At 40.0% G+C, this 27,685-nt stretch overlaps 1 protein-coding gene across 4 annotated transcripts in view; it reads right to left on the bottom strand.

Moving 5' to 3' along the window:
* Window positions 1–27,685, bottom strand: part of SCEL (sciellin) — an 83,449-nt gene that overhangs the window by 22,624 nt on the left and 33,140 nt on the right. For all 4 annotated transcript variants that reach the window (XM_073326255.1, XM_073326349.1, XM_073326502.1 and 1 more), the window contains exons 4-11: window positions 27,546–27,608; window positions 27,109–27,177; window positions 23,398–23,466; window positions 21,444–21,506; window positions 19,958–20,023; window positions 17,859–17,912; window positions 12,999–13,034; window positions 11,368–11,439 (exon numbers count right to left, since the gene is read on the bottom strand). In XM_073326255.1, the coding sequence (XP_073182356.1) occupies window positions 11,368–11,439; window positions 12,999–13,034; window positions 17,859–17,912; window positions 19,958–20,023; window positions 21,444–21,506; window positions 23,398–23,466; window positions 27,109–27,177; window positions 27,546–27,608 (492 nt within the window). The remainder of the gene's footprint in view (window positions 1–11,367; window positions 11,440–12,998; window positions 13,035–17,858; window positions 17,913–19,957; window positions 20,024–21,443; window positions 21,507–23,397; window positions 23,467–27,108; window positions 27,178–27,545; window positions 27,609–27,685) is intronic.

Below are 27,685 nucleotides of genomic sequence, written 5' to 3'. Positions count from 1 at the left end.
TATTCTTCATCATTGCTCCCTTAGAAATCTTCATCCTACTACACTCAGAGCAGAGGGTAGGTGAGATCAGGCCGCAGGGTGAGAAGGAGGATGTTTGTGCGGGAATCGCAGTCTGGGCTAAGGAAAGAAACAGATCACAGATATGCCATTTCTCTGGCAGGGCGAGTTATTTATTTTCATCTGGAAATCATGACAATAAAATAAAACCCAAACTTACGGCAACTCTCAGACAACATCCAATGTTTTAAATTAATCTTAAATTTTAATTAATACCTCCTCAGCTAACTGCATTTTTTTCCTTATAAGCTATTCTCAGTACACTGGGGAATAGAGTGTTGATTGGCTTGGGGAGGAGGGTGTAATTTCATTTCCTGTCTAAAGGGACATGAACAAAAAAGAGATACTTCTTCTGTAATAAAATATGAGTTCTACACTGTATTTACCCACCCTGTCAATTACTCCGATTTATAGAACAAAGTTGAATAATCCTAATAAATTATATATGTTGTGATCTGTGTGACTGATCTGTTTGGCTATGCTTTATGGTTCTCCTGGAACAAACGCTTCTTCCATAAAATGTAACCTGGATGATATATTAAAGTTTACACAGGTAACACTTCCTTAGTTCTCTCTCTCTCTCTCTCATGCAGCATCTGCTTGGCAGGATTAAAGTAAGTAATCAAGACTGATGTCTTGCAAATTCCTTCAGTTAGGGCAACTGGCTGACTGAAGGGAGTGGTAATAGGCTATAGATCCCTACCGCTCAGGTTAAAAACTACAGTTAAGATTTGATGGTTATTTATAAAGACACATAGCATAATAACTTCAATGGGATTACCTGCAGGACTAGTTAGATGAATCAGCATTTGCAAGACCCAGTCTGTCTGCAGTGAGCTTTTTCTTAAAAACTCCTACAGTTGCCTGATGAAGCTACACCTATGGTAGCAAAAATGTACTATAAAGCATCTGCCAGTGTTCATGCCTCTGTCTAATCTAATCTCTCTCAGAACAGGTCTGGCAGCTATTTACTGTAGTGCTTTCACCATTTCTACCACCAGTGTAGCTCCAGCGGTGGCGTATAACAGTGAGAGACTGAGAAAAACCTCAGTGTAAACACTGCTTAAATTAAGATGTAACTCACTGAGTGATGATTCCAAGAGCTGAGGCATTCCCTCCCTGAAGTTCCCAGCCAGCTCTGCTCTAGGACTCTAGACGCTCAGGACTCTGAACTTTCTGTCCTTTGGGCTCTCTCCCATTACTAACTCCCAATGGCAGTTCCTCTGTCCTAATTACACCATACTAGGGCACCCCTGGACTGGAACAAGAGAGCCAGCCCGAATTTAATTTAATAAGTCAGCTACCCTCTTACACCCACAAAGAGAGCAGTAGTGTTTGTGGCCAGAGCTCCCAATCCCTCTGTATCAGTTCATGGGGACAATGACTGCACCTGTAGAAGTCTGGCAGAACCCATCCAGCTGGTGTGTGCTGCTGCATAGTTCCCAAAGGCATTCTCACGGAGTTACCCAGAAGGCCACCATGAATTCTTATGGCTGCACAGCCCTTTTGCACAACACCCGCAAATAGGCTGTGGCTTTAAATATTACAGTACTTTTTTTTTTTTTACCACTTTTACAGTGGGAAAGCTCTGCTTGTGTTCGCACATCCATTAATACAAAGGTGAAAACTATTCTACAAGAGATATGGCTTTCTGGTCCAGCAAGCCAACAGCCACAATAATTTTAGAAGACTTGCGGTCATTCTATTTAAATAATGACTTGCAGTCATTAAGAGATAAGCCCCTCAGGTCTTAAGTCAGTCACTATACAACCAAGAAAAGGTTGACAAAACCCTTGAATACACTGACACTTCAATAATGAAGTTGAACTAAAACCTCAGAAGACATCACTGTCCTAATAACATCAGCATGGACAAGGGCAGTTTCAGGTTACAAAAACAACTACAAATTTCCAGCTGGAACATCCAAATTCTGGATCAAAAGGAATCGCACCCTGAAACGTAGTAAGTAATTCAGGATTTTCATGAGACGAAGATTGACATAACAGGCCTTTCTGAGCATTGACTGACTGTTCAGGGCCCCTTCAACACTCCTGTAACAGACTTTGTAAATGTGTAAATGAGAAAGAAAAAGTAAGTCGAGAAAGGAACAGCATTTATTCTGAATTAGCCTGCGTTTTCATTCCTGTTGCGATCCAGACTAATCAATGCCAGGTTTCTTTCAAAGGAGCCCTCATTTAAGCCTTGCACCAACAGAAGCCAAGGATGATGAAATTGAAGAGGTCTGCAGCTGACTGTGAAAACCCATTTATACAGTGCCAAAACACAATGTGCTGCATAGCACAGAGAATTTCAGAGCTTTAAATGCAGAGGAAAAGTTGTTTAGAATATTTTGAGGGGATGTGGACTGGGAAAGATCACTGAATAAAGGACAGCAATTCATTCAATTCTGCTTTGAGGAGAAGTATGACCTTGTAAACACTACAAGAAATAATGCATTTGGATCTCTTCACAGCAGCTCTGCAATGGCACATCATTTATATCATTGAACAGAAGAGATGCAAACCAGCACTTCTAACTTTAAAACTATCGGGTGCCATGTATACTAGAAATGAGATGCAGAATCTCTCACTCAGTATAAAGGCAGTTAACATGGGGCCTTTTTCGTATTTTGCTTTGGTGCAAAACTCTCTCACCAGAAATTTGTGTGTTAATTTTCAGAAGAAAAAGCAGTCTTGAAAGTCAAAAGCTACTTTTTATAACAATCAGCCTTTTCAGCCAAGCCCAGATGTGACAGCAGTTATTAGCACCATACACTCTATACCTGCTCCAGGATCAATCCTACTTTTTTAGTAACTAGGTACCCAACAGTCTTGTGGGTGAGTGAGTGGTGTCCCATGTCACATTCTAGTAGTCTGCCCAAATATATTACCTAGAAAGGGAAGATAAATTAGGAAGGCATCAAAGTGAGACAGCCAGAAAGGAAGACCTAGTGATGTTTTAGTGGGATACTTAAGCAGGGTGAGAGGCTAGATTAGACACAACTGAAAGATTCTTATTTATATATAGTAATAGAGTTTACTAAAGGCTTCAGGCCAGGGATAATTACCATCAAGTACAAATACTAGGAAAAAAGCAGATGAGCACAAGAAATAGCTAACTTTTTTATAGAGGATCTCAGTGTAAGTATTTGTATTGGTGTAAATATGTCAGAGATAGGTGTGGGGTTTTTTTGTTTGACCAAAAATAGTGATACAACTTTTCATATGGAAGCAGTTATGCCAGTATAAGACACCTTTATACCAGGATAGTTTATTCCTTTTCCCATATGAGTATAAGCTACACCAGTATTAGCATTTTTATACCAACATAATTGCACCCACATTAGGAAAGTTGTACCACCTTAACTGTAGCAGTACATTTGAAGCAGTACAACTTGTATGTTTAGACAAGACCATAGACTCTCAATTCCATCAGCCTGGAAGAACTCCAAGCTATTGTTGATTTCATAATAATCATTTGAAAAATTAGGGTGTCTGACTTTGCAGAAAGGTTAAAAAAATTCCTATTGTCAAAGTTTTGGCATGTTGGTAATATTCCATATATTATATGTTCTCACAAAATACACCACCATTACAAGAGGGAGTGAATGTGTTGTTCTTTTTATGAATTACTTTTATTTTTTTAAATGAAAGTTGGCAATGCATCTTAATTCCCAAACAAGAATATTACAAAAATGGAATATATAGATATATACAGCTACCATCTAAATTTGTTATTGCCTGACAGGAGTCTTTACCTCACGTTCCCTGAAGGAGACCCCAATGCCCCTCCAGAAGTACTAACATTCAGGTGACCATATGTCAGATTTAATGGAGAAAGAAATTCTCAGTATGATTCAGCCTATGTTGAAAGTGAAAAGGTTAATCTCTCATCTACCTGAGTCCCACATTTAAATCAGGCAAGGAGCTCTCACCACATATTACTAACTAAAATGTAACTACGCAAATTTAGGCCACTTACTCAAAAACATAGCTCAGAACCATAAGTCACTATCTAAGTACATGTGCTGTTATAAATAGCCAGTGGGAAGGACATATACATCAGTGTGGAAAAGCTACACTTGTGCGTTGTAAGAACTGAGGCACAGGTCATAATGGTATCCACTCTCCATATATGCTGTTTGCATGTAATTGGAACATCACCCTTTGCAAACATATTTTGTGTAGCAGCACATCCCTGCCCAAGTATTGCCCTATCCATGGCAGCTTCAACCTCCACCTTAAAAACAGCAGAAGGCTCTAGAAATGGCAGCAGTCAATGAAAAAGCAGAAAGTCACTTTTACATTTTTTCATTGTTCCACTGGATTGTTTTTAAATTACAACTTTCATCTCATATTAAATGGGATGACTATGGGAATGATCATTAGCTAGACAGAATCAAACCCCATGATTTCTGAAATTGTGGCATTTCATTTCCTTTTGAAAAGCAGTGGTTAGGGCAGCTTGAACAATGAAAGATGCTGAAAACACCTGCATAAAATAGACAATGGAAAGCTGGAGCTTGGTCTCTTCACCTCCACCCCCATCTCCTTCCAAGACAAAAGTTACTTAGTAAGACTACTCTTTGTAGACTTGCTCTCAAAGTACCTCCCTTCATTCACATACACACCACTGAAACATCTTACTCAACCCGCGTTTACTACACAGCCTGCAAAAAAGACAGGCTTAACACCTCTGCAGTGTTTACAGTACTCCTACAGTCTGACATTGAAGTTCAAGGCAGCAGCCAGCAGAACTAGAGGCAATTTGGCAGCTGAGTAAGATCTCTATCCAAGTTTTATAAGGCTCTCATGACCATAGTGTCTGAGCGACTTTTCAAATACTCCAAAACAGCTTGTGAATTTTAGAACTGATTAATAATTGAAGTTATTCTGTTATAGATTCATTATATTCTATTTAAATTCTTTGTGGCAATCCCTTCATTAATTATTTTAAACATACTGGCACAAATTCGTTCCTGGTATAATTCAGATTAAGTCAGCAGAGGTGCATTAGAGTTGTATCTGGCCCAGTGTATCCAATACTGACAGATGCTTTTAGATAGGTTTCACTGTGTGTGGACTTTATGTATAGTCTTTACCTAACCCTAAGACACCTACGTTGCTTGCCTACTAAAGGAGATCATTAATAGACAGTTGAATAAAATTATACTGGGAACCTTGAGGATGATTTATAATAGACAAACTGTATCACCTGTTGAACATACTGCTTAATGCAGGTTTTGAAATATTTGCAACGAACAAAAAAGAGTAACTATTATCATAGGTGTTACAATTATCTCATATCATAAAGTTATTGCTCAAGGCAAAGGGCAAAATAATCCTCTCAGTGCCTCATTGAAAGGGGAACATCACATAACAAACAGGCACAGGATAGTGATAACACAGCATGAATAAGATCCATCACACAGATCTGAAGGAAAAAGTGTGTCTATCTATGTTTCCTTTAGTAGTTATATACCATCATATGGGTATAAGATGGTAAGGCCCCTGCCCTGAGGAGCCTACTATCTAAATTATACATAATACACACAAATAATTTTTAGACACAAGGAGGAAAAATACAGGTGGGGAAGAGATGCAACATAAAAGAATATATGACTAGAAAGGTTAGTTTTAAGTTTTAATTTTTCAGTGTTAAAATATATATAATTTTAAAATGATATAACTAAATTGAAATTACTTACTTTAGTCATGTCAAGCACACGCTGATTGAATGTGAGAGTTAAGGAAATGTTACTAATGTGCCAGATGCTTCAGAGGAAACTCCCTGAAAAAGCACAAGAACAAATCTGCACAGACACACCCCTGGAACCCCGACCAGGGGTATTCTATCTGCTACCCAAGATCCATAAACCTGGAAATCCTGGATGCCCCATCATCTCAGGCATTGGCACCCTGACAGCAGGATGATCTGGCTATATAGACTCCCTCCTCAGGCCCTACGCTACCAGCATGCTCAGCTATCTTTGAGATGCCACTGACTTCCTGAGGAAACTACAATCCATCGGTGATCTTCCTGAAAACACCATCCTGGCCACTATGGATGTAGAAGTCCTCTACACCAACATTCCACACAAAGATGGACTACACGCCATCAGGAACAGTATCCCCGATAATGTCACGGCAAACCTGGTGGCTGAACTTTGTGACTTTGTCCTCACCCATAACTATTTCACATTTGGGGACAACGTATACCTTCAAATCAGCAGCACTGCTATGGGTACCCGCATGGCCCCACAGTATGCCAACATTTTTATGGTTGACTTAGAACAATGCTTCCTCAGCTCTTGTCCCCTAATGCCCCTACTCTACTTGCGCTACACTGATGACATCATCATCATCTGGACCCATGGAAAAGAAGCTCTTGAGGAATTCCACCATGATTTCAACAATTTCCATCCCACCACCAACCTCAGCCTGGACCAGTCCACACAAGAGATCCACTTCCTGGACACTACCGTGCTAATAAGCGATGGTCACATAAACACCACCCTATACCGGAAACCTACTGACCGCTATTCCTACCTACATGCCTCCAGCTTTCATCCAGACCACACCACAGATCCATTGTCTACAGCCAAGCTCTACGATACAACCGCATTTGCTCCAACCCCTCAGACAGAGACAAACACCTACAAGATCTCTATCAAGCATTCTTACAACTACAGTACCCACCTGCGGAAGTGAAGAAACAGATTGACAGAGCCAGAAGAGTACCCAGAAGTTACCTACTACAGGACAGGCCCAACAAAGAAAAGAACAGAACGCCACTAGCCATCACCTTCAGCCCCCAACTAAAACCTCTCCAGCGCATCCTCAAGGATCTATAACCTATCTTGAAGGATGACCCATCACTCTCACAGATCTTGGGAGACAGGCCAGTCCTTGCTTACAGACAGCCCCCCAACCTGAAACAAATACTCACCAGCAACCACACACCACACAGCAGAACCACTAACCCAGGAACCTATCCTTGCAACAAAGCCCGTTGCCAACTGTGTCCACATATCTATTCAGGGGACACCATCATAGGGCCTAATTACATCAGCCACACTATCAGAGGCTCGTTCACTTGCACACCTACCAATGTGATATATGCCATCATGTGCCAGCAATGCCCCTCTGCCATGTACATTGGTCAAACTGGACAGTCTCTACGTAAAAGAATAAATGGACATAAATCAGACGTCAAGAATTATAACATTCAAAAACCAATCGGAGAACACTTCAATCTCTTTTGTCACTCGACTACAGACCTAAAAGTGACAATTCTTCAACAAAAAAACTTCAAAAACAGACTCCAACGAGAGACTGCTGAATTCGAATTAATTTGCAAACTGGATACAATTAACTTAGGCTTGAATAGAGACTGGGAGAGGATGGGTCATTACACAAAGTAAAACTATTTCCCCACGTTTATTCCACTCCCCCCCTCCCCACTGTTCCTCAGACATTCTTGTCAACTGCTGGAAATGGCCCACCTTGATTATCACTACAAAAGGTTTTCTTCCCCCACTCCCCCCCTCGGGCTTCCTGCTGGTAATAGCTCACCTTACCTAATCACTCTTGTTACAGTGTGTATGGTAACACCTATTGTTTCATGTTCTCTGTGTATACAAATCTCCCCACTGTATTTTCCACTGAATGCATCCAATGAAGTGAGCTGTAGCTCACAAAAGCTTATGCTCAAATAAATTTGTTAGTCTCTAAGGTGCCACAAGTCCTCTTTTTCTTTTTTAGGGAGATTAATGAAGCCCCAGGGCTCTGCATGTCCTTTGCAAGAAATAGAGGGGCCAACATACACAGAAGCCCAGTGGCGGACTCATTCCCAACTATACCAAAGAGTCATGTTTGGCACTTTGGCCCAGATCCACAAAGGGACTTAAGTCCCAATTTTAGGCACCACTGTGATCCACAAAAACCCCACTCAGCCGCTGCCTGACCCTGTAGGTGCCTACATTTTTGCTGCAAAAGTTTCCTAAACTGTGGCCTCTGAGCATGGGCACTGCTGCCCCACTCTAGAGATCTGGATGCCGAAGCCCCAGTGCAATACTCAAACTGGGGGGAGATAGGTGGAGGAGCGCCTATCTTGCATGCGGGGCCCAATTCAGTACCCTCAGTGCATACCTACTAGATCAGGACCCATTCAAAATCATCCTTCTGCTCCAAGTGACCAGAAACTTTTAGCATAGTGGTTAGTGCACTCATCTGGGATGTGGGAGACTCGGATTCAATTCTCCTCTCTGTCTGACAGGGAGAAATTATTTGAACAGGGGTCTCCCACCTCTCAGGACAGTGCCCTAACCACTGAGCTATGCAATATTCTGAATGAGGAGGATGGGTGTCTCTCTCAGTCTCTCCTGTTGACACGGTTTCACTTTGAACAACTGCTTCAAACAGTCACTGAACCAGAGACAGAGAGAATGACTCTGTAGCCTGGGAGCTCCAGATTCCAGTCCCCCTGCTCCAAAGACTCTTGCATGATAAACTGCCCTGTGGACTTAACATTCGTTGCACCTTACAGCCATCTCAGCTAACCTCCCTCCAAATGATGCTCCTGCTAGCAATGACAGCTTCCACAGTGAGTCAGTTACAGTTCTCCTCAAAAGGGGTGATTTACCACAACTTGGATCCTATGTGGATGGCAAAGAAAATCAAGGACTGATTTGCCATAAAATGTAAACTGTAGTATCCAATAGCATACTTGACTGTTCCAGTTATATGTTTTTGCTTGCTAATACAGCCCTCTCAAAATGAAGAGGATTTGATAGCTATCGTGCCCTCATAAATATTAATAAGAATCCGTATTTAAGAATCACATAAGAATGAATAGAATGCTGTACTCTTACCCTACAGAAGACAAGGCAGGTGAATTAAGTATCATGGTCCGGTCATTTTAAATGGGGATTAATTCATTAATACTTTCACATCTCTCCAGAGAACAAACAAAATCCAAGTAAATATGTATCTTTAAAAATGCATTTAAATGTTACAGTTCTGAGTAAAATTACATGACAGTAAAGTATTTCACACTGAAGCTAAAATATTACCTTAATATTATTTTGGTGAACTTCATCATTATTAGACAATAGATTTACTGTTAATTTTCCTTGGTGTGGCATAAATATTTTTTGCCAAAATTATAGCATTAATGCAGGATTTTTAACAGAAAATGATGTTTCTGTTGAGCACTATTGGATATGTACATTTAGCAGAATTTGTAGGTTCATGAAACTGTAGGATTGGTTACATCAGGGATAAAGGGATAAATTTAGCCTCTGTTTTCCAGGCTACTTATAGTTTACATAGTGACACAAATAACTACAGAGCAAGGTTACCATAGTAACATAGTAGATCAGTCAAATACTGTTCCTACAGCTCTCCTCCAATGGAGGAACTGGAATATAAAGCTTGATATGTTAATGAGAACCACTAGGGGAGGATGGATCTGAACTGAATGAGAATGGGGATTAAGGAAGACTTTAAGAAGCCTTTATAGTGGGGAATGGCTGTAACATCCCTAATTAATGAACTGGTATATTTTATTCTGTAAAATCTCCAAGATTTGTGGATAGGAATGTTTCACTGAAGCATTGCTTTCTTCCTGGAGAATTACACTGCCAGACATCTTTGGTGTGTTTTCCTTGATTTTGTACTGTTCTAATGTACTGTAGAATTTACTGGAGAATACAAGGTAACATATGCTATGGCTCCAGATCTCCAAAAATTATACTTTGTTAATCAAATCAATTAAATTGAGCTAATTTAAACTGACTTAAAATCTGTAACCTTTCCTATTAAAAATAGCAAATTGTGAGCTACTATAATTCTCAGTACATCTCTAAATGTATCTTTATTTTAATGCATTCACAGTTTTAACCATGTAGCTGAATTGCATAGTCAGGGCACTATATTACAGGCAAGGGCGCAGAGTCAATGTTAGTGCACAGTTATTACTGAATACATTGAAAAAATTTACCATTTCCATGCTGACAAGCCTCCCAATTTGCCTGGATTTTAAATAATCAGCATTTTCACATTCTTCATTGACAACTTTTATAATTGATTAATATTATCTATGTGTATTTCAAAATACAGTACCATATACACTAACTCTTAAAAACACATTTTAATATTTGTCACATTAAATTGTGTTTACATTTTTCTCTCTAACACTAACATGGCTCTTTTACCCACATAGCACTGTGCAGACATTAACTATATGCTGCCTGTGAGTTGTGTTAAGCAGGTATAAACTACTATCATCCAGCCTCTTGCCCTTTAATGTGCTCCCTTGTGGCCAAACCTTTGAAAAAAAGGCAGCCGTGCCTCAGTTTCCTTTTTGGTATCCACTCCAAAATGTGGCCTGTAGTGCTCAGCCTCTTTTAATAGCTCCACACTGTGGCTGGGTCATTTGAGTCCCTCCCCTTTCAAGGCAGTAAGGGGTCTCACCCCAAGATCCTAAAGGTCCTGTGATGGGCTTCCAACCACCAGCCCTGACACCCAATATCCCTATCTCTCTTCTTCATCAGGAAGGAACAAAGAAAGTTAAAACAGGAACAAATATAAAGTCCAATAGTCTTAAGATAGGGCTGCCAGCCTGAATCTGGAGCTTCAGCAGTCCCTTCCTCCTTCTGTCCAGAAGGCTGTAGGAGGACCCAAGCTCACCTCTCCTCTGGGTCTCAGCATTAGGCAGGCAAGGACTGTTTGTTTAGGTCCCCTGCTGCCACCCTGGTCTGCTTATTACGTACAGCCTTTTCAGTCATTTTCCATGTAAACCTTTTCCTGGATCCTTCTGCCCGGAAGTTGCTCTCGCTAGATAGCTTCCCCCCAATCTAATGCTGTAGAACTTCTCCCTGGTGGCTCCCAACTTCTCCAGCAGCCACCCTGCTCTGTCTGGGTTGCAAATTTTTATCCCAGCTGTTACAAACTAGCCATGCAGCAGCACCTGGGGAGTGATTGCTCTCTTCATTAACCCTTTAGTATCTGCTGCTGCCTGTGGGGGGGGTCTTTACTTCCCACCACACTACTCCCATTTGACAGCTGTGGAAATTGAAGCACAAAAAGGTGTAATGACTTCTCCAAGATAATGCAGCAAATCACTGACAGAACCAAGGTTAGCACTCATGGAGTTCCTGGCTTCTAGTCCTAAACTTGGTCCACACTGCTTCCCCTCATCCACAGAACCCATGTAACCCACCAAATATTGAGGTCTAATAAATCTATTACAGTATATTTCTCTATCCCATTCCGTACCAATCATTCTGATTATGTCTATTTGTAATACCTTGTTCTGGTTTGATTGTCTACAGCAGTTTTTGATCTCTCAGGTGTAGTTTGTTCTGATGAATAGATAGTCCTGCAATACAATGTTAAATATATATTTAATCCATGAGTAACATGCCTGAGTTATATAAATCTCATTCCATATATATAAGTTATAATAGTACCCATCATTGTATCTCCTATGTTTATAATATAGTAATGAGTTAGGGTTTTTTTGAGAAAGGACAACTACTTTCCACAGATTTTTTATAATTACATATATACCCACACATACAACACTTCTTTGCACATCAGTGCTGTGACCCATTCAGCTTTGTGAAAAACTGGTGTTTCCGGATTGGTTGTTTTAACATTATGGATTTAGTAATAAATTGTGGTTTGTTTAAGGTTTGAAAATACTTGTAGTAAAAAAATCCCTGAAGATCTGATATGAACTTTTTCATATGAAGAGTAATGTGAGCAGAATACTGGTTGATTTTTCTTAACTTTTAAGATTATTTTTCTCTCTCACCAAAATAATAATTGCAACACCTTTAGCAGACTAAGGCCTTGATACTGCAAACACTTATGCACTTGAATAACTTTCCCATGAGTCAACAGGGCTACTTGTGGAAGTAAAGTTAAGCATGTGCAAAAGTGTTAGTAGGATCAAGAACTAACTAGACATTTTATTGTGCAGCAATGAATAGATGTGATATGAATGTCAAAAAGATCTGAGACCAGTGACTCTCAAACTGCTGTGTGGAACTTTTGTAATTAGTCCAAAGAGAGCAGGCTGTATATAGATCTAAGGGCTAAATCACATTAAAAGACAGCTAAAATACCTTAAATCATGCATAATATTAATTATTAATAATAATAATTAATATTATTGTTAATAAGTGGGGTTGTCTCTACAGGGATGTTATAAGATCATAAATGGGAGGGAAGGTGGGCTATCGGATTGGGAATAGGAGTGTGTGGTCAAAGAGACAATCTGTCTATTAAAATGGAATCTATACTATAACAAAGTTTGAGAACTGCTGTAGTAGATAGACCCAATCCATGAAATTACAGGTCAGTTAAGTGTTCTCTATGTGTGAATATTTTACTTATTTAACTAATAGGTTTAGAAACTGATTTAGTTAAACTGGCACAGGTCCTCTGTGTGGGCGCTCTTAAATCGGTCAGAGGGCCTTATATGGATTTAGCTTAAGTTAAGTCTTTACCTTAAATAATACCTTCATTTACCATTTCCCCTCCTATTATTTTGCTCTTTCCCTCATTTACTCTTCTTCCATTTATTGATTGCCTCCAAAGAGTCAGTTCAACATTGAGGGACATTAGTTGTGGTAATAACGACAACTGTGGAATTAAAATCAGGGAACAGTTTGGGGGGTGTGGGGGAGAGGGGTTGTTCGTTTTTTAAATGCTGAGCTCTGTACACTGAAATGCTCAAACTATTTGAAGGATAAGGAGATTTATACTGGGTGGTATGTCCTCTTTGCTTGCTCCTGTGTGATCAGGAAAATCTCAGATAAATTATCTATTCATTCTGTTATAAGCAAGTACACAACAATACGCACAGAACTGTGCTGTATTTCCAAGCTTAAGAGCTTTACAAGCGTAATATTTAAAATACCACAAACTTACATCTTTGGCCCTTCTGAATTTTCTGAAGAAGCAATTCTGTAGAAAGAGAACCATACGCGCTTCAGATGTGAAGTAGCAAACACTAGTATTGGAGCACCTCACAAGTATTTAAAAATCTAACCGTCCATCTTACTTTTCCTTCCTTATAAGACAATGTTTTCTTAGTGTATGAATAAAGCATAAATCAACATAGATAACATATTGAAAATAAAATACTAAGACATTTCTATCATATTTTTACATATTGTTTTTACTTTAGACAATCATGCCTCAATTAACTATTCTCCAAAGTACATACTCAGATCAATGCATCTTTGATTTCAGCACTCAGTTGACAGCCAAAAGCTCAATTATAGTGGAACTGATAAGATACTTAACATGGATTGCACGTTTCTTTTAAGTGTCCTGTAATTAGTGCTTAACTAACATGGAATTGAAATGGGACATCATAGAAATTCATGTCATGCTTGGACATAGTGAGTTCAGAAAAATTCAGAGCAGCTCTTTGGCTCATAAGACTACCTGAAAACTAGTGACAGCTTTCTTTGAAGTCAGACCATGTTTGGGTAACTCCCTTCCTGAAGATATCAGGACAACCTTGTATCTCACTGCTTTCAGATCCAAAGGAACGATTCATCTCTACGCTCTAGCTTTCTCTTAATAGCAATAATACAAATTTTAATTTTAAAAATCTGATGTCTAGCAAATTACCCTTTGCTACCACAGCAATGGGCCACCTGCTTGTTATCCGACTGCCTTCCAAGAAACCATAGTAATAAACATGGGATAGACAGACAGGGTCTTTTTCCTAGAATTAAGCTAGTGGTGCTCTGACTCACCACGCTTGGCCATGTTATGGTAGTCCTGCTTATGTAGTTTCCACATCTCTCTGTTTGCTTCTGATTTTAATCTTACTGCAACTCTGCTCAACACGCCACTTCATGGCCTTCGTGCTTCAAGCAAAGTGGGAAGCTCTCCTTTGATTGGTGGCTATTATTAGCTATAATAATACTGAGCACTGAAAAATAGCATGTCCATCTTCAAAGCGCTTTACGAATATGAACAACTGATCACTTCACTCCCATCTTTGATGGCCAAGTACAGGGTGGCAACACCAATCAGAGGTAGGGTGACCATATTTCCCAAAGGGAAATCAGAACGCCGCGTGGGGCTGGCCTGAGCCACTCACCTGAACCCTGCCCCCCCCCGCTACATGTGGTACTGGCCCTTTCCCTCCTCCCACCACACATGGGGCTAGCCCCAGCCCTGCCCCCCTCGCTCCCCATGCAAGCCCTCATCCAAGCCCAGCCTGCTCCCCATGTGGGGCTGGTGTCACTCATCATCCGAGCCCTGCTGCCCCCCACACCCTGTGTGGGTCTGGCATTGCCTAAGCCTGGCCTGTCCCCCTGCTTGGCTGGTGCTGCTGCTCGCCAAAACCCTGTCTCCCCACAGATTGCCGGAGCCCTTTCTCCTCCCCCCCCAGCCCCAAGAGCTGGCATTGCCACTCCCCCGTACCTGCATGTTCCTCTGCACCCACCTAAGGACGCGTGCCCCACTTTTTTTTGGCAAAAGTGGGCATTTGTCCTGTTTGTTCTTGCCAACTGATGATCAATTGGCAAAAGCAAATGGGACAAATGCCCACTTTTGCCAAAAAAGTTAGGACAGCCAGGACAGGTCTTAATAAAGGGACAGTCCCGGCCAAAACAGGACATATGGTCACCATAATCAGAGGTGCTCCAGGAATTAATTGTGTCATGAAAGTCTCATGAGGACAATGCCTGCCTTGCGGGGCAATTGTGTGTGTATGGGGTATGCACTGTGGGAGAAGAGAAGTAATGAAGGCAGGGGAATATACTAGCAGTGGGAAGGCCAGAATAAGGTGGAAAGAAGAAAGGAGGCCAAGGAATAGAATCATATCAATTTTGTCCAAAACAGGTTGTTATAAACATACAGTTATGGGTAGCATAAAATCCCTCCTTTACCTGTAAGGGGTTAAAAAGCTCAAATAACCTGGTTGGCACCTTACCAAAAGAACCAATAAGGAAAAAAGATACTTTCAAATCTGGGGGTTGCGGGGGAAGGTTTTATTTGTGGTCTCTTTGTTGTTCCCTCTCAGGACAAAGAGAAAGACCAAGCAGGTAACCCAGCTCCTACTGAAATGATACAGTTAAAATTACAAAACTTGTAAGTAATAGCAAAAAAGTGTGTTAGATTATCTTTTGTTTTAGCTTGTAAATTTTCTCTATGCTAAAAGGGAGGTTTATTCCTGTTTTTGTAACTTTAAAGTTAAGCCTAGAGGGAAATCTTTTTATTACCCTGTAAAATTACCTTCCATCCTAATTTTACAGAGGTGCTTCTTTTACTTTTTTCTTTATAATAAAGTTCTTCTTTTAAAAACCTGATTGGTTTTTAGTGTCCTAAAAACCCAAGAGTCGGGTCTGTGCTCACTTTGTTAACCTATTCGTTGGTCTATTATTCTCAAGCCTCCCCAGGAAAGGGGGTGAAGAGGTTTGGGGTGATATTTTGGGGAAATAGGAACTCCAAGTGGTCCTTTTCCTAAATCTTTGTCTAAATCACTCGGTGGCGACAGCAATGCCGTCCAAGGACAAGGAAAGAATTTGTGCTTTGGGGAAGTTTTTAACCTAAGATGGTAGAAATAAGCTTAAGGGGTCTTTCATATGGGTCCCCACATCTGTACCCCAAAATTCAGAGTGGGAAGGAACCCTAACACAGGTAAAACTCTCTACTCCTCCCTTGCTCAATACTTGGTGGTTGTCTGCTGGGAAGACATTACCAGTCATTCTGCAGTTCTCTTACTTGGGATACTTCTACAATTGCCATGACAGTAGTGAGATATTGAAATTAATCCAAAATAAATGCATTATGATCAGCATTTCTAAAAAAAATCCATCATTTTGATGAGAATGGGAGCAGCAAGCAATGATGTAACAGAAACTAAACTTCGGCATCAGGTGCCGTACTTCTATTGAGCAGTGATTTTGAATCTTGGTTAAACAGATAGATGATAGCGAACTAAGAAGGTTAAAATAATTGCAATGCTTACATCTTCATTTGACTCAAAACAGTCCTTGTATAGCAGGTTGGATAAAACCATAAAAGAAATATTATATGCTATGTGTATACAGTAGAAATACCTCTCACCATCTTTAAAAATTAAAATATGTTATGGTAAAACAAACAAAAAAAGAGTTGGAGTAATAAGAAGTGTCATAGTTCAACTCCTCTTTTTGCCAGTAGGCATAGCTGCAGTCATCTAAAATTATATAGTGGGCTAGATTATATGAAAATGACAGTGGCAGAAGATTAAATCAGCATAAAAACCCATATAGACAAAGATAGAAATTTCCTTATAAAATGCCACAAGCTGTTTGTTGGGCAGGGGGGAGGGCAATGGTTTATGCAGTGTATGTTTGTGTATTTTGTTGTTGGGTTTTGTAGTTGTTATTGTTGTTTTTTGCTTTCTTGTTTGCAACTTTCTATGGGCACAATCATGCCATCTCCACTGTAAAAGGAGGGAAAAGTGGGGAGCCTTTCCTCCCACAAAGCAAATAGTAGGGCATGATTAATACATTGCGCACAGATGTGGACTGCTGTGAGATCAAAACAGCTAATGCTCATGTCTATGCATCATATCCCCAAGAGGACTTAATCTGCTGCGTAGAGAACAGGACTCTTCCCCCTATGTTGGCTGGTGCGTGTCCTCTCTCAACAGCAAGCACTAGATGGCAGATGACGGGATGCAGGTTGCTTCCACTCACAGGAGCAGCAAAATGCACCCCACATCATGGAGCTGCAGCCCTCTGATGGAATCCTGCCCTGCCAGGATAACTATAGCAGACAACACCCCAGATTCCATTTCTGCTCTCCCCACAGTTACACTAGCCAGGGTATGAGTTAGTCATAAATCTTAGATACATACCCTACACTACAGCAAGAAAACAGTTTTTTATAGAAGGGTATGAAATTGGCTGTAATGTAATTTCCAGAAGAGCCCTAAAAGTCTTATGCATATAGACAGTTACTGAAGCTACGTTAATCGCATCCATGCTGAATTCTAACTTCCTGAAACTGCTGACTCTATGAACAGGGATATGGTGGGTGAGGTAATATCTTTTATTGAATCAACTTCTGTTAGTGAAAGAAGTTTTTGAGCTCCACAGAACTCCCTATCTCTTTCATATCTTGAGATCTACACAGCTACAACAACTCTATGGATACACACATAGTAAAGAAAATGAAAGGGGGAAAAAGAAAAAGAGCACAAGTGTTCAGGAAAATGCCAGGATACAAATTGTTTTTGAAATCAAAAGCAAAAGGAAGCAGAAGTATTGCATCTACTTATCCATTTGGAAGTTTATCCATTGGCAAAAGACCTCCAGAGAATACTCAGGATTATCACAGAGTTGCTATTCTGTAGTGCAGTGGTTCCCAAACTTGTTCCACAGCTTGTGCAGGCCAGTTTGTTTACTCGGGTCCACAGGTTTGGCCGATTGCGGCTCCCAGTGGCCGCGGTTCGCTGCTCCAGGCCAATGGGAGCTGCTGGAAGCGGCGCGGCCCGAGGGACGTACTGGCCGCCGCTTCCAGCAGCTCCCATTGGCCTGGAGCAGCGAACCGCAGCCAATGGGAGCCACGATAGGCCGAACCTGCGGACATGGCAGGTAAACAAACCGGCCCGGGCCACCAGGTGCTTTTCCCGCACAAGCGGCAGAATAAGTTTGGGAAGCACTGCTGTAGTGAGCTAAATGGCTTGAAAGGAACTGTACTGCAGCACAGAAAAAAACTCACTTCTACAGTATGTTTCAGAATTAATTATAACATAAACAGCGTGCTCATTCTTACCGTTTAGTATCAACTATGGTTGTGGTTGTTGAATCTGGTAGGGTTCTGGACTGCCTGTAGTAAAATATGCAATGAAAGGAATCGAAGCATTTTTCTTTAAGAAGAAAATTTATTTGCTAATTTACCATTTAGAAAGAGGTTCAAGAGGTGCAATAGAATACTGAGAATGGTGAAATTAGTGTGCTCCTTCACAAAAAGCTATACATTCATTTGTTATTACAGAAATATTCATAGCCACTCCACAGTAAAATTGGAAAGAGCATTCCAATGAAAGGCCAGTTTTCAGACTTCCACCCCCACAACTCCCAACAACTTAGTAAAAACAAAACAAAAGCAGCTGAAATTTGTCCGTATTGCATCCTACCATAAGAGAGTTAGTGGGTTTGTTTGTTTGTTTGTTTCTTTGACTGTTTGTTTCTTTGTTTGTTTGTGGCTTTTTGTTTTAATAAATTTTTGGGTAAATCAGATATCACATTTCAAGTTATGTAGGTATAAATTTTTTGACAGGTTGAAGATTTATTCAGCTTTATACATATAAAACTCCACATTTTATATACATACTTTTTATGCATAATTTGTATGTGCAAAGTTTTTCTTTTTACTGAGAAAAGTGCACGTGCTCAATATATGCAAGAATATATTTAAACAATTATAAGCAGGTCAACAATGGGCCCATGTGTTCATATAAGCTTTCACGTTTGCATACAACTTGGCAAAGTTTGGGTGGATTTTCATAGGAAAAAGGCTTATCCCTGACATAGGGCAACCCCCTATCAAATTTCAATGCCTTGCTCCAAAGCATAGACTTGCGAGAACGTCTCAGCAAAACATCTGTAGGAATTTTTTACATGAGCTAAGCAACATTTTCCCCCTAATTTTTTGTTTGTTTTAATTCTGCAGTCTGAGGCAGACACCTGACATAGGAAGTTTCAGCCCAGATGGTTAAAAGTTTGCAAACTGAAAACAGAGTCTTATAGTGGAAAGTGTCGGAAAGCACCGCCTATAACATATAAACAGATATCTACAAATAAAGCTTATGTACACATTTCTAACCACCATACTATCCTTCCTCATTCACTTCCCTGCAACAAAAATCATGCTCTGTGTCACTAAGAGGTAATGTTTTTAGGCCACAGTGGGGCCCGCAGGCATCACAAGTGAATTAGTGGCTAGCTCACTACAGCTTCAGAGGAGGTAGTGTAATCTGTCATTAGTCACCCACAGGTGGAAGCTGTGAAGAAAAAGACCAGGGCCCAAAAATTAAGAGACTGTGAAACCTTCTCTCTTGAACAACTCTAAGCTTTCAATAAATCAGTCCTTATGATGCTTCAGAAAATGGAGTGAGTGAAAGCCACCAATATACTCCTGACTAGTACATCCACCCCTGTCCTTATTTCACTGGGGAAGAAGAGAGAGGGAAATATAATCTTTACTAGACTACCCGCAGTATCGCAATGTAATAATTCTCCAACACTGTTGAAATTCATTGTAGTCTTTTTGCTTGTTTGTGTTTTTCCTCTCATAACTTTTTTAAATTGTATTTCTTTTTCAAAACAAACATTCTGGGCCAAATTCCCCACCACTTCTACAGCTACACACACTTCAGGGAGAATTTTACACACATAGCTGAGAGCAGAACTGCCATTTAGGCCCCAATCCTGCAAATATGTATGCACCTGCTTAAATTTATACATGTGAGTAGTCCAACTAAGTTCCATTAATATAATTTTGCTTCTGTAAATACAATTTCACTTAGAAACACTGAGATCACAAAGCAATTTTTCACTAGTATGAATAATAAAGATAACGCCCACATCTTATGTGTGCATATATACACATTTTCAATAATTCATCCATATTTAACATTGAGATGTGAGCAGTTTCATTATTCATCAGATAGAAAGCAGATGCAGCTGTAGCATTAAAAACTAAACATTCACTTCTTACATAACTACAGCTAATTTTAGCACAAGTTTTTCTGAATATCCTAAACATCTGTTACTGAGAGCTGATTCAGTGGAAATTAAGGGTCCTCAGCACCTTGCAGGATCAGGTATAATAATAATAATAAACACCTAAATGCAATTTTTAGTTCTTACCCTTTGTTTTCCACAGTAACTGTGGTGTTCTTATAACCGGAGACTGGTGGTGGCATCCAAGACTGCCTGTTAAGTATTAATGAATAATTCAATTATAGAGTATGAGCACATAGCGTTTAGTGGATGAACAGCAATTTAATTCTATTTATCCCTACAATATTTGGAAAGGAGAATATTAGAATATCAGAGGTAACATAGAAAATGCTTATAACATTTCCTAAATTATTTTTCTTCTCTTAAACTTATTTTCCAGTGCCTTCATAGCAACCACCATCTTGACACACCATTCTGTTCACTCTGTTAGAGCATTTTTATGGAAATTTAATGCAAGTGGACATAAAGCGAAACCTTTAATTATAATGGTGCCACCAATGTACAAAATACAATCTCTGGTCCAAGGTCTTCTTTGATGCAAGTCAAGTGAAATAAGAATTTAGCCCCTTGTGCCAATAAAACAGGTCTCATGAGGGACAACCGGATGGGTGAAACACCCAAGCCCAGCTGACAGATCTGGACAGCTTGATGTATTTACGTGGCCTCCATAACACATTCAGATTCTGCAGAATCTAAATTTTCATTTGAACAAAAGTAAGTTTGTAGCCATCATTGCTGTGAAGAAAATCCTTCCAAATGTGAACCAAGTATAATTCATGCAGTGGTGTCTTCCCAAGTCTGCAGACAGCCTAAGGAAAAAGCCTAATGACTGAGGGGAGTAAACTGTCTGACCTCCATTAATCTCATTAGGGATGTTAATGCTAGCACACAACAATACTTTAATTTCAATGTCAACAATTTAATTGCTGATCATGTTAATATATGGAATGGAGATGGAACTGGAGCAAAGCCAGAAGGGACGGAATTTGGGAGGTGCTGCCAGGAAGGAAACGCACGAGAAAATGGATATCCACCAGCAGCCTATTTTTAGTTAATAATTCAGTTCTCTGCTAGGGGTGCCACCTGGGCAGGTTTTCCCAGAATCTCCCTTTTCTGAGGTAACTTTCCTGGGAAATCTGTAAGGGTACTCAGTACACACTGCCAGTTGTCCAGTTTTATCGACTCAGGATCCAACTGCGTGTCCCGGTGTTCTGAACCTTACAGGTGGCAACTCTGTTCTCTATTCCATAGCCAATTCTCTCCATCTCCCAGCTAATGCCATTGAAATCAAACAAGTTTCTAACCCTCGTTTTTATCCATTATAGAAGACAGTACTATTATTGTTCATTGGTAGTGCAGTAGTGTGTAGCGGCTCTAATCAAGAATCAGTGGTAGACCCCACCCAAATAGGCAGTAAAAAGAATGTCCCGGCCCTCACAGTGGTCCAGTGGGGAATAGCCAGATAATGATAATTTTCAGGAGCAGAATTCTTTTTAAAAGAATTCCAAACTTGTTAGAGGAAGTCATTGTTCCAATATATCTTAACACATTACTGATGCACAACAGTACTGTATATATCCTCGGAGAGCAAAACAAAGGTGACCTTGAATACCTTTTGTGCTTCACAGGAGGTGTAGAGGTGGTGGCTGATGTGTTAGAAGGAGTCCAGGACTGTCTGTTAACGAAAGAGACTTAGTTTGCTCATTGTTCTTCAGTGAAGTTATGATTTTAATTGATAAACTAAGGAATGAGATCTTTACTATCACAGCACTCTTTAATGGATGGAATTATAAACACTAATTGGTACAATTATAGTTACATATGTTGGCTAAGATTTTCAAAAGTGATTAGTGATTTCAGGACCCTCAGTTTTGGATGCCCAATTTAAGATACCTTGAAGGGTCCTTATATTCAGAGGGTATTCTGAAAAATCAGAGTACTTTAAAGTGTCTCAAATTGGGCACCCAAAATCATTAGCCACTTGTAAAAATCTTGATCATTATATATCCATCCATGTCACCACACTACATTTTATAGCCACCAAAACATTTAAAAAATCTCTTGTTTTCACATTTTGAATTGTATGTTTCTTAATCAGATACTATTATTGTGGCAATGCTGTACATTCTCGATTCCCTTCATCTTCATCTGTAACCAAAGCCAGCAACCACCTCCATCAGCACTGGTTTGGTTTCAGCTGCTTTCTTAGTACAGTCTTATTATTAGAATGGAAGTTCAACAAAGTTCAACATTTACTGAGGAATGCCGCTTTAGAGTCAGCGATCATGTAGTCACCAAAAGCTTTGGAGTTGTAATAAGATCATCAATGATGGCCATGGACTGAATATCCAGCCAGAACCATCTTAAGAACTAGAGATCAATCTGGGTGGCGCATGATTTACAAGGAGACTACATCCCTTTGGGAGTTGCCGTGATGGATGATGATGGATGATGAATGCTGTATATTTAAGTACATGCCTACAAGATTATTTGACATTCTACCCTATAGCGATTTCCTCATAAGAGTTTTGCATTTCATAAGTCCTATTGTCCTACTGTCTCAACTTTTGAACTAGTGAGGATAAATATAGTATGGAATCTATCACAATTCTTGTTATGAACATTCATCAGGGGAACATGAGTAGAGGGCTAGTGCAAATCCTATGTACCATTTAAGTTCCACATGAGTCCTCTTTTGAATTTCCCTCTAGGCATATTCAGAATTATCTTCAGCCACAACGTAAAACCCAGTTTATATAATATTTCACATATCATTACCATACTGATTTACAACAAAGTTGTGAGAAATCTTAATACGAAAGCATAGTCTCACTTGTACGTGTCATAGTCACTCAGTTTCACTTTAGAGTTATCTCACCACTTCCCAGGGTTACACTTACGTGTACTGTTTGGTTATCAAAACCAACTATATTGGACATAATTTAGCACTGATATAACTGACTTTGATGAAGTTGGACCAGCAGGGAATTTGACCAATTGCATTTATAAATATAATAGCTGAGCTTTTATGACCTTTATCTTCTTAAATGGAGACTTAAATTACTCATGTGCCAACATTAATTTAGATGGTATGTTTACAGTATTGTTCAGTCATCCCAGCATATATTTAATGTGGTCATCCCTGACTCAACAAAAAACCTAGAACAGGTCAAAACTTTTTGAGAATGGAAAATTGGGTTTGACAAAATGAAAATTTTCACAGAAAGTGTCTGGTTTCCTCAAAACTTTTCGATATTTTTCTCTGAAAAACCAAAAACCTCCAACCCATTTTTTTTATTTTTTTTTTAGTTTTCAGCTACCAAAACTGCTTTCAGTTTTTCAGTTTTCATTTGTTCAACAAAGTCAAAGTTTTCTGCTGAAAAGTTTGATGAAAAAATTTTTCACCTAAATTAAAAAAAAATTCTGACCAACTCTGAAATCTTTGTCACTTCACACACCATTGTTTATGTTCTCTATTCATCCTTGATATATGCATCACTAATAAAATAAAAGTAATAAGAATGTATAAGGATCTTTTTAAGGGTTAGCAGGTCTCAGACTCTTACCTGTCAGTTGTCCTATTTTCTGAGCGTGGGGAATTATTTGCTTTATCAGCATCTCTTGTGTCTGAAATTCTGTACAGAAATACAGAACAAAATACATTTTCATAAAACTTTAGATTAGAATCAAGTCTTTAAAAATACACTAAGAATAAAATGGCAACATCAACTATTACCTGGTGAGGCTGCATAGCTTATGACAGCCAGTACATCAAACGTTGATGAGTAAGAATAGTAACTGAACCAATATAATTTCAATGCATACATGTGTCTGAAAAAAAGGTTATAAACTGTGTCCAAATTCTGAATGGTTAAATATTCTGTAACTACCACAGTCGTCATTAAAATGAAATGATTAGAATTTTTCCTTTAAAGTGGCTGTGACTACTATTAAGATCAAACTGTTAAAAAGTCTTTTGATGAGGCAGTACTGTATATTTACAATCAAACCCCTCTTCCAGTGTCCCATGAGAGGTACAATATTCTTTCATGATGGCTTTTAGAGATCAATGTGATTTGAAGAAACTCTAGTACAGAATCAGTGATGGAACAGACGTGAGACCTTCAGGGGTAACATCAGCCAAAAAGGTTAGATCAGTGGGTCCCAAACTTGTTCCACCGCTTGTGGGGGGAAAGCCCCTGGCGGGCTGGGCCAGTTTGTTTACCAGACAGGTCCTCAGGTTCAGCCGATCGCAGCTCCCACTGGCCGCTGTTCACTGCTCCAGGCCAATGGGAGCTGCTGGAAGTGGCGACCAGTACATCCCTCGGCCCACGCCGCTTCCAGCAACTCCCATTGGCCTGGAGCAGCGAACCGCGGCCACTGGGAGCCGCGATCAGCCGAACCTGCGGAAGCAGCAGGTAAACAAACCAGCCCAGCCCACCAGGGGCTTTCCCTGCAGAAGCGGCGGAACAAGTTTGGAAACCACTGGGTTAGATTATTTGTACTTAATATTGATTTTATTCAGCCATTAGATTTGCATTAAGGATCAAGCACATGACCTTTCATGCCTTTTATTAATTCTATAGTCATTGCCTAAAACTTTTCCAAACTGTTAGTGAATTCACTATTAGGATAAGATAGCATTTTTATCTTTCATTAAAGTCTGAGTATCACAAATATTCTAGCAGAACTGGTAACACTTACCCAGTTCTATCCTCGTTCCATGTGTGGAACTCCCATTGGTATCAATAGGAGTTCTGCACAAAGATCAAGTGTACAATATATACTTTAAGGTTGATTATGACTACTAAGTTGGGGTTGTTTATATTAAATGTGCTTAAATAACTGAAAGCATTTGAAGAGCTCTGAAGAAAAAAAAATACCTGAAGAAGAGCTATGTGGCACACAAAAGCTTCTTTCTTTCACCCACAGAAGTTGGTCCAATAAAACAAGGGTTCTCAACCTTTTCCTTTCTGAAGCCCGCCCCAACATATTATTAAAAACGCCATGGCCCACCTGTGTCACAATAACTGGTTTTCTGCATCTAAAAGCCAGGGCCGGCATTACAGGGTAGCAAGCAGGGCAATTGTCTGGGGCCTTATGTCACAGGAGCCCCCACAGAGCTACATTGCTCTGCTTCAAGCTCGGGTGGGGGAGCTTAGGGCCCGGGCTTCAGCCCCATATGGCAAGGCTTTGGCTTTCTGCCCTGGGCCCCAGCAAGTCTCATGCTGGCCCTGGTTGGTGGCCTCCCTGAATCCTGCTCGTGGGCCCTCAGGAGGCCTTGGACCCCTGGTGAGAATCACTGCAATAAAAGATATTATCTCACCCACTTGTCTCTGAAAAATGGTTGTCAGTCAAGACCCATTTATTTAAATACAAAAATGAGAATAATTCCAGTATTTTTTTTATAAAAGGGTGCCTATCCAGTGCAATAGACACAGAACAATAATTAGCCATAGGACCACTAATCAGATGTCACTGACTGAAACAAAGAATTACATATTCTGCCTTCAGATACGCACGTGGGGCACCGATTGCTTTCAATGGAAATTCTTGCATAGCCATTCCAGGGCCCAGTTTGTGCAATGTGTTTTCTAGATTTTTTTTTTTTTAATTCTTAAAATTAGATATGTAAGTAGTTCAAGTTGCTCATGCCCCAGACAGTTTGTGACTGTAGCCAGCAGTTATTCAGCAGACCACTAGAGGTCTCACTAAGCTTGCTCACATTACAGGGGCCACAGGGATGAAAATTTCTTAAAGTACTGATAATTCTCAACCAGCGGTTATTCACTATGAGACTTACACACTTGTCCTTCATTCTGCTTTTTATTGAGGACATTGCAGAAAAATCCAATTCTACATCTTTAATTTCCCTAGTGTTACTGTCCCAGCACCTCAGCCTCTCATTCCAACAATGGAGTGGAAGACTGAGGTTGGCGTGAGTGTTCTTTTTATTTACTTCAGTTGCCTTTTTCAAGACTCAGATATCATAGAAGGCAATTGTTAGTGTTTATTCTTCACTGCATCAGTTTTGGAGTCAGTAATATTTTGTACAAAGAAATAAAAGCATAAAGATCATCATGATGACTAGCTGATTTTAAGGCATGTCTTCCACCTCTTCCCCACATATCTAATTAGCTCTCAGTAAGAAGGGAGAAAAAATCTGGGTAGAATAAGACACATCCCCTTCCCCTACACTTTTCATAAATAAAGTAGGGGTTTATGATCCATTGTAGGAGGGAAGTGTAGGGACTTGGAAGGAATGAGAAACTTGGGTGAGGCTTCCTCAATGTGAATGTTTTGAGGCTGGCCACATACATGACAGAGACTGTATTTGCTGGCAGAAATGTTGTATATATTTATATTATACACAGACGACCCAATTCACCACTCACTTACATGAGAGTAAATCTGAAGGAATTCCATTTACAATACTACTTTTTATAGGAGAACCTATTCAGTGCTACAGACACAGAATAATAAAAATAGGAACTCCCTATTGAACGTGCATACAAGTCTAAGCATCAACATAAGCTCATGTGCAAACTGGTACACCATTCTGCTATCTGAATGCTTTCTGGACACAGAACTATGCAACCAATATATCCCTCCTCACAAAGGCGCTGATTCCATGGGTGCTCTGGGGCTGGAGCACGCATGGAAAAAATATAGAAGGTGCTCAGCACCCACTGGCAGTCCCGCTGATCAGCGCCTCCCTCCCCCCTCCCCCCACGCCTCCCATATGCCACAAATCAGCTGTTCAGCAGCATGCAGGAGGTGCTAGGAGGGAAGGGGAGGAGCAGGGCAGGAAGAGATGGGGGACGGAGTGGAAAGAGGCAGGGCAGGGGCGGAGTGGAGGCTGGAAGAAGTGGGGCAGGGGTGAGGGCTTGGGGGAGGGGTGGAGTGGGGGCAGGACCCAGGGCAGAGCAAGGGTGGGGCCTGGGGAAGAGCGGGGACGGGAAGAGGTGAGGCAGGGGTGGGGCTTGAGAGAAGAGGTGGAGTCGGGGTGGAGGCTGGGGTGGAGCAGGGGTTGAGTGCCCCCCAGGAACAGAGGAAGTCAGCGCGTATGCCTCCTCAAGACAAAAGATCTTGGAGAGAAAAATACATGTACAGTATTTTTAAAAAATAAATAAATCAGACTACCGTGGTATAAATGCAAAAGTTAATATGCCACTTATGTCATTTTACTTGTTAATACTTTTCCTTTTGCAGACAAAACAGATACAAAACACCACTTGCATGACAATGACAAAATATTGTATATAAGAATATGCTACCTGTCTAAAATAGTATCAGATCTGTATCGGCCAAGGAAAACTTTCTGATCTTCCTTTTCATTCAAGTTACTGGTATAAAGAAAAATTAGTTAGACGTAATTAAAAACAGACTATTTTTAAAGTTTGCATTTGTTTGCAAAAATGACATTTTATTCTAAATAACCATATATACATTTTTATTCATTTGATTAAAATGAAAACAATATGCAAATATTGATGTACGACATTATGCAGTACTCCAATATATTCAGAGTTAAAGGCCAGATCCTGTTCCCATTGAAGTCGATAGGAGGTAAGTAATTAATGATAATGGGAGAAAGAGCAGGGTCAAATTGAACAAAACAGGTTCTTTGCATAAACAGGACTTTAGTGTGTGTATTTTCCTTTATCTGTGGCAATACCATTTGACAGACATAAAGACATACTGCTTACTGTACCTGTTTAAGCTATCTTGAGATTTGTATTGGTTAAGCACAACTCTGCCATAGTTTTCATTAGTACTGCAATTAAAAAAAGTCAGATCTTTGGTGAAAATCAAATTATTTAAACAAAGACCAATTTCTTGACAAAAATTTAT

The sequence above is a fragment of the Lepidochelys kempii genome, chromosome 1 (assembly GCF_965140285.1).
Source record: "Lepidochelys kempii isolate rLepKem1 chromosome 1, rLepKem1.hap1, whole genome shotgun sequence".
Taxonomy (NCBI): domain Eukaryota; kingdom Metazoa; phylum Chordata; order Testudines; family Cheloniidae; genus Lepidochelys; species Lepidochelys kempii.
Note: the sequence above shows the minus strand (reverse complement) of the source record. Positions and strands in the feature narration are given on the sequence as shown.